General features: G+C 54.1%; 5 protein-coding genes across 10 annotated transcripts; 2 read left to right on the forward strand and 3 right to left on the reverse strand.

Annotated features, from left to right (window-relative positions):
• Positions 1-25: 25 nt before the first annotated feature.
• Positions 26-417, reverse strand: KVP17_004745 (uncharacterized protein; the record flags this gene model as incomplete). The annotated part of the gene is made up of 2 exons (XM_068523210.1): positions 26-356; positions 395-417. The coding sequence occupies 2 exons, from the start codon at positions 415-417 to the stop codon at positions 26-28; spliced, it is 354 nt and encodes a 117-aa protein (XP_068379206.1).
• Positions 418-504: 87 nt separating this feature from the next.
• KVP17_004746 (uncharacterized protein) lies at positions 505-1,368 on the reverse strand (the record flags this gene model as incomplete). Of its 2 annotated transcripts, none has more annotated exons than XM_068523211.1 (1): positions 505-1,368. In XM_068523211.1, the coding sequence occupies one exon, from the start codon at positions 1,366-1,368 to the stop codon at positions 505-507; it is 864 nt and encodes a 287-aa protein (XP_068379207.1). The 2 variants fall into 2 exon arrangements, with proteins under 2 accessions (XP_068379207.1, XP_068379208.1); XM_068523212.1 differs by having other exon boundaries at positions 505-1,161.
• A 69-nt stretch (positions 1,369-1,437) lies between these two features.
• KVP17_004743 (uncharacterized protein) lies at positions 1,438-2,280 on the reverse strand (the record flags this gene model as incomplete). The annotated part of the gene is made up of 1 exon (XM_068523207.1): positions 1,438-2,280. The coding sequence occupies one exon, from the start codon at positions 2,278-2,280 to the stop codon at positions 1,438-1,440; it is 843 nt and encodes a 280-aa protein (XP_068379203.1).
• Positions 2,281-2,522: 242 nt separating this feature from the next.
• Positions 2,523-5,858, forward strand: KVP17_004742 (uncharacterized protein; the record flags this gene model as incomplete). 4 transcript variants are annotated; one of them, XM_068523206.1, is made up of 5 exons in its annotated part: positions 2,523-3,257; positions 3,285-3,614; positions 3,665-4,051; positions 4,080-4,494; positions 4,522-5,858. In XM_068523206.1, the coding sequence occupies 5 exons, from the start codon at positions 2,523-2,525 to the stop codon at positions 5,856-5,858; spliced, it is 3,204 nt and encodes a 1,067-aa protein (XP_068379202.1). The 4 variants fall into 4 exon arrangements, with proteins under 4 accessions (XP_068379202.1, XP_068379199.1, XP_068379200.1 ...); XM_068523205.1 differs by lacking the exons at positions 2,523-3,257; positions 3,285-3,614; positions 3,665-4,051 and having other exon boundaries at positions 4,122-4,494; positions 4,549-5,858; XM_068523203.1 differs by lacking the exons at positions 3,665-4,051; positions 4,080-4,494; positions 4,522-5,858 and having other exon boundaries at positions 2,523-3,653.
• A 106-nt stretch (positions 5,859-5,964) lies between these two features.
• Positions 5,965-7,066, forward strand: KVP17_004744 (uncharacterized protein; the record flags this gene model as incomplete). Of its 2 annotated transcripts, none has more annotated exons than XM_068523208.1 (1): positions 5,965-7,066. In XM_068523208.1, a coding segment is annotated over one exon (1,102 nt), but the record flags the coding sequence as incomplete, so codon positions are not given. The 2 variants fall into 2 exon arrangements, with proteins under 2 accessions (XP_068379204.1, XP_068379205.1); XM_068523209.1 differs by having other exon boundaries at positions 5,965-7,058.

The raw sequence follows: 7,066 nt of genomic DNA on the forward strand, positions 1-7,066 counted from the left end.
ATACTAAGTGCGTATCTGCTAGCAGCTAGTCCTCCATGCCCTCAAGTACCTCCTCAGCCTCTTCACCGAGGAAATCGTCCTCCTCATCGTACGCCTCTTGCTCCTCAAAGGCCTGAGGCTCGGCGGTCTCTTCTCTCCCGTTCTCCTCTTCACACCTATCGATCCACTCAGCATATATGTCTACTGGTTCGGTGAGCGAATTTGTGGCAGTAGTGTACGATGCCTGACACACGCGACAGACAAGGCTACCCGTACCTCTGTTCGATTGCATGCGCGTCTCAACGCATCCGATGTGATTGCAGAAGGGGCAATCAAACACCTTACTCAGCTTCTCCTTGGCAGCAGTGCGTACGACTCTGGAACATATGACGGTTGACACTGTGCCCACACTCACTTTCGACTTTTGCGTTTGCCCATGCCTCTTTATTAACTATTTTCCTGCTTCCCATTCATTCTTTCACACTTAGTCATTGAAATGGGACTATTGAATCTTAATCGAGGGTTTTAGAAGATCGAGGATGTGTTGGATGCGATCACTTGTAATGTCAGCAGGTTCAGAATGTTTTGGGTTTCGAGGATTCTGGTTTCTTCGACATCGTCCTTTGGGAGGTCCTTTCGATTCTTTCCAAACACGCGTCCAAAAAGACTACGTTTCTTTGGTTGCGCGGCACAAGAGACTCGCTTCTGTATCAGATCGTCGATTCGGTTGTATTTTTCGCGGTACATAGACAGCAGATCCTGCTTTTGGTCGTATGTCATGGCCGTCATACTTTCTTGGATGAACGTTCGGACATTGTCCTTGAGCCTTTCGAGCCTCTCTTTATGCACAAGACCTTCGGGCATACCATCCATCGCATTACCATCTGCCAGAGTTTGCCTCACGGATTGGCGCAGGTCCCGGTACATTCTGTCATGGTCAGGGCGTAGAGACACTGGGTTACTTTCGAAAGCGTCGCCAGCGACGATTCCGACAGAAGAACCGGTGGGGCTCGGAGTCGTCTCTGGCAGCAAGCCACATTCATTCCCATCAACGACGGGACCTATTTGCGATTGATTGAGCCTTTCGAGCGTATCTTCATGCGCAAGACCTTCGAGCAAATCATCCATCGTATAACCATCTGCTAGAGTTTGCCTCACAGATTGGCACAGGTCCCGGTACATTCTGTCATGGTCAGGGCGTAGAGACACTGGGTTGCTTTCAAAAGCGTCGCCAGCGCCGATTCCGACAGAAGAACCAATGGGGCTCGTCTCTGGCAGCAAGCCACATTCATTCCCATCAACGACGCGACCCCTTAACGATTGGAGAGACGCGGAAAGTACTGATCTCGCTGCTTCACAATTGGAGGATACTCTCACAGCACTCAACATGAAAAAATATTTTTTTGATTGAAGCCCTCATACACAAACACGCATTCTGGCATTGACACATTTACGTCGCTACAACAACTTCTGGAGTTCGAATTGCGTCTTGTGATCGAAGAGCTTCATCCCAAACCACTTGATCAAACTCATGCGCAACATATCAGCCTCAGAAGTCGAAGGCGCCTCAGCAGCCGCAGGCTTCTTGGACTCCGAGCTCAGAAACTGACCCAGCCGCTTCCATATAAGTTTCGGCTTTGAGGGTTCGGTTTTCGGCTGTGAGGGTTCGGAGTCCGTAAAACTCTGCCTGAGCTGGAAGAGAATAGCCTCGATTATCCTATTGTTGGCGTTTTTGAAGTTCGAGGTAACGAATTCCATGGCTTGCTGGTTCAGCGCGTCTGCACCACCAACTTTCTTCAGAGTTTCTGCCATCCAATCGTCTACATTGGGCCATGTGTGCATGTCGTTCTCGTCCTGTTTGGGGTCGTGGGTGACGAGCGGCGACTCAGTTTCAGGCGCATCTACGTCGCCCTGTTCGAGGTCGTGGGTGACGAGCAGCGACTCAGGTTTACGGCGCAGTCGCACTTCCAGGTCCTCCTGTTTGGGTTCATCGGAAACATTCATGTTTTGAATCTTCAAGAACCGCTCGTTCGGGTCATCATCACCCTCCGGAAGGCTATCAAGCCAGCGCTGCATGTCATCGTCTTCCGAATCATTTTTCGTCGACTTCGGAGCAATGTACTTGAGCAGAGCCTGGGGGAGAGCGGAATCGGTCAAGCCGACGAGTGGATATGGCGTGGCGCTGTTGATGGTCGAAGCGGATGCGCTTTCAGTGGCGCCAGCACTAAGACAGGGATGAAGTGCACCAGACATCAGGTTGTTTCCTGCGATGCAACGAGACAGAGGAGTGGATGCGAGCATTCTGCAATTTATGATAATTCGATATTCAGATGTCGAGCAATTTATGACAGATGTCGTGAAACGACAATTCGATATTTTTTTTTCACTGTCGTGTTGTGTGCCACACCCAGTCCGTATTTCGTTGTGTGCACTTCATGTTGTTGTTCTTCTGGGGTCTTGCGACCGGGATCTCGACACTTGACGAATTGGACGCTGCTGCGCGTGATTTGTTGGGAGTAGGAACCATTGGGATTGCTTAGCAGATGACGGCGTCCGTTCGCGAAGGAATCACCCAGCGACCGCAAAACGTGGGTATAGACTGTGTACAGGAGAATCCGGGAAGCTCCGGAATATCATGTCTGGCCAGGGTTATGGAGCACTGCGCGGAAAAAGTATCGGAAATTCAAAGGACAGGCTTTTTTTCAGCGGAAATGAAGAGCCATCTTGCCAGAGATGTGCTTACCGCAGCAGACAAGTACTGCCACGACTACGTTTCATCGTTTCTGGAGAACGTATACCCCCCTGCGTCGCCTCATAGCGACGGTACCACGCTTCTTATCTCTGAGGAGGGATTGGCGGACTTGGAGACAGTCCGAAGCTACGAGTTTCGACGTTCACTCAATGCGAAGGGCGACGTCTGGATCCTAGACCCCGTGGACAACACGGCCGGCTTCGTGGAGCGGATTGGCGGCGAATACACTGTCGAGTTAGGCCTGGTTCGCAACGGCGATCCTGTCTTCGGAATAGTCGCTGTACCCAAAAGATGGACCCCTCGGGGCGCATACAAGAAAGAGGAAGTCACCTCATACTATGTCGGCCTTGTCGGTGTGGGCTCTTTTGTCTGGCAGGCGGGAGGCAAGCTCCAGCGGATTCTGCCAACTCCGCAGCCAGCCGGACCCATGCGCGTAACGGTGCATTGGCGCAAGAATTCTATAACCGATCATTTCGTTCGCTCCCTAGGAGAAGTTGTGAGGGAATCGCCAGAGTCCGTTTTAAAGGTGCGTGGGAAATTTGGCTTCACACAGATTCTGCGAATCGCTGAGGGAAAGGCCGACATCTATCCACGATTCCTCGGCAGCATGGAATGGGACACGGCTGCAGCGCACGCCGTCCTGAAGGCTGTTGGCGGGGAATGTTACAACGTTGGGACTGAGGCTGACTTGCTGGTGCGAAATTTCGGTGACTTCCAGAGGGAGCTGCGCCTTAATAACGAGACCTATTCTCATGACGAAATGCTGATGGCCGTGCAGCCATCCGAACCGGCTGGAGCTCTCCAGCCTCAGCAGAGACTTCCTCCCAATGGCCACGTCGGACCGATGAAGTACAATAAATCGGTAATGCGTAACCCGTTTTTCGTGTGTGTGTCGCCCTTCGTGGCGAACGACTTCTTGTGACTTCGAAACAGATGCACCTCCTCCGGTGGTTGGGCCTTCTGGGGGCTGGCTTGGCCCGATTTACCTTGCACATGGCCTACGACTCAGAAATTCTGTTCGCATCGCCCTACGAGGATCCGGTGTACTTTTCTGGTAGTCCCAACATCGCCAGCGGAGTAGCTACTGCTGCCGTGCCAGTGTTAGAGAACAGCGTTCGAATCGTGAGGTTTCAAGCAGGTGCCACCTGTCCCGTTATCGACCTGGCTAGCGACGCAGCCGTGCCTTTATTAATCGGATCAGCTGGGGGTTGGGTGGGAGGTGAGCTCCAGGACAACTCCAGCAGCGCGGTGCTGTTCGCGAGATACGAGGTACCCTCGTCGAATTTGAATCTGCCGGGCGCGGTGGACACGGTAAAAATCGTGAGCCCTCTCATCGCCCTTGACTCAGGTGTTTGATCTCACCGACCCCACAGGGGTGGCAGGAGATATCATGGTCTTCGACGATGCCCCTGTCGTGGTGGTGCAGCCGCAGTACAGGAAAGACGACCTCAAGAACGGGGCCTTTGTGGAACCACTGTATGATATCGTAGTCTTCGACGTGACAAGGGCGACCGTGGAGGTCGGTATTTTTGCGAGCAATGCGCCTCAAAGATCTAGCGTGGTCGTAGGCCTCATGGCCTTCGTCGCCGGAGTCAACGACTTGAGCCCCTACCTGCAGTCGGCGGCCAGTTTGGGCAGACCCGACTCGGATCAACCCCTCACCCTCTCCCTACCGTACATGTCACTTGCCGGGAACTGCGCGGTTCCGTTTATCTTTGCCAACCATGTCGAATCGGCCGACACACCTGGGGCCTCCTTTCGTGGTGAGTGGCTAGGATAATCTGAATCAGTCATACAAACCGCATGTTCGACCACAGCCCCCCCTAGCACAACCACCACCACCACCACAACCACAACCACACCGCAGACCACGGTGACCGACTACGTCCATGATGCCTGCTTGCTGACAAACATTGACTTCCCTGGAAGTGCCAGCTGGTATGGCGTTGTCGCAGATATGGACGCTTGCGTCAACAGTTGCCTCCGAACGGATGGCTGCCATTTCGTGACCTACACAAACAGAAGCTGCTGGCACAAGTACACTGATACGGGGTACACTTCTTACTCTGGTTTAACCTCGGCGCGCATGTCATGCGTACTAGCCAATCGGAGGCTTCAGAGTTGGGTGTTGAACAATGATTGCGTCGAGAATCACATCGCTTTCGTCGGGAACGACATCAGGTATGTCACCACACCAAGTGTCAGCACCTGCGCTCAGATGTGCTCCCTCGCGGTGCGTGAGGGATGCTCGTTGTGCACCTGGACCGACTGGACCCAAGAATGCTACCTTAAAACAGCTGGGGCTACATCTGAGATCGTTCCTGACAACTACTCAGTAAGAATGTCCTGCCAGCTCAACTGGACCACAACGACGACCACATTACCGACAACCACGTCAACAACAACGGCTACGACCACACCTAGGAAACCGGTTTCGTTGACGTGGTGTTCGGAGTTGGAACTCTTCCAGTCGTCTTGCCTCACACCCACCTCAAGCCTGCACCGAAAGTTCGCAAACGTTATCGCATTCCAGTCGTCCGTCTGTCAGAGCAAGTCGCAGGCCGGTCTTTTCTCCGAGGATTTCCCCGTCAATGCAGACGAGCTCGGCAGCGACAGTCCCTTATTGTTCGTCTGGTTGGTGACAGTCTGCATCTGCAGCGGAGTATTCAGTCTCGCCTGTGCCGCCATTCTGTTCAACATGAGGCGCACTCGAGGATACCGCTTGCTGGGGTTGCAGGTGGAACACCAAGGGCGACTTTGGCGCCGGTGGTCCCAGGAAAAAGAAGACCACGAGGCGCAGGAGGCGGCTGCTGAAGCCCGTCTGGAGGCTGAAGAAAGGGCCGTCGAGGAGGAGAATTCCCGACGACTTGCCGCGAAGGAGGAGGCCAGACGTGTCGCCGAGGAGGAGGAGCGCGAGGCAGAAGCACGGCAGCTGGTTCGGGAGGCTGAAGAGAAGGCGGAACTGCAGAAACTTGAGGCGGCGGAGCTGGAGGCAGCCCAGTACCCGACCCTCGTGACAGTGAGCGCCCCGCCTCTCCGTCGCCCACCACCAAGAAGACACCCTCACAAACGGGACAAGGACGCAGACCGCATCCTGAACGCAGACGATTACCCTGACTTCGGCTAGTCTCATTCGTCTCGACTTCCAACTGCAAGATTAGGTTCCGAAACTCGTGTCGTCCGCTAAAGCTTTGTGTGGTTGACTGGGAAAATCTGAGATTGAGAAGAGAGCGATGCCCAAGACCGTGCCTCGCCAGAGGCGCTTACTGCCTGAAAGCGGCAGTTGGCTTCAGCGCGTCAAACGAATCATTGTTGAGGGTGTTTTTTCCTGCAGTAGTCGCAAGCGCACACGACAGTTCTACCCTAACGATCACTACGAAGAGGCGGCCCACATACGATGTCGACCTGACTTGTATGATGCCGCGGTGCTGCCTGCGTCTAGACTCGTGGAGGTTACCTCTAAGAGCGCCGCCTTCATGGCGCCTTCCACAGTGGACGCGGCTGGTCTATACGAGCAGCGCGCCTCCAGCACCTTACGCATTCCGAAGTACGTTCCCGTTGCCACGTTACACGACATCGATACCGGCGGCATAGATATTGAGGTGGGATTGAGGAACCACTCGCTGTTGGTGGCGTCCACGCATACGGGACGTATATACTCCTACAGCACCGGCAAGCGCGAGGCGTACTCTGCGCTGATTACCGCCCAACAAGGACTGCAGAACTGCAGGAAAGCTAAGGTGGCCTATCTCGGGGGCGTTGTCAACGGGCAACGGCACGGCTGGGGGATGCTGGTCGGAGACCAACGCACTTTGGCTGAGGGGCTCTGGCGGCTAAACCGACCTGCAGGGTCGTTCATTGTGTATCATGAGTTTTGGACAGCCGTGGGCACGCATTTCGACGGCCAGTTCTCAGGCGTGTCTATCTACGGTCGGTCCCCTTACCGCGTCTCTCCATTTGAATCCTCCGTGGAGGTCCTGTTGCGATCGAGTTCGATGCATCTTCGACGACGTCGTTATTCATCGGTGATCCAGCGAGAAGTTGTCTTCGACGATACTCCGGCTGACCGAGAGATCTGGATAGAACGGTTGCGACTTTGGTGTGGAGCGAGAGCCGACCTGTGTCTTCTTGACCTGTCATGCTGGGACTGCTTCCAAGTGCAGCTTTTCTTGCTGCTGATCCATATGCCTCTGCCATTTGTACGACATGTCCGCAGCAAGCAGTGGAGTGGCCGAGAACTGCTGGGGGTGCGGGAGTCACATTTAAAAGAGCTGCTACCAGAACATGCGATGTTTTTTATGAAGGTTATTCGTTTGGCGAGCTCGATGTGCGATG

This window comes from the organism of the source record quoted next (assembly GCF_019968985.1).
Source record: "MAG: Porospora cf. gigantea B chromosome Unknown PgB_NODE_1214_length_7066_cov_115.22, whole genome shotgun sequence".
Lineage (NCBI taxonomy): Eukaryota > Apicomplexa > Conoidasida > Eugregarinorida > Porosporidae > Porospora > Porospora cf. gigantea B.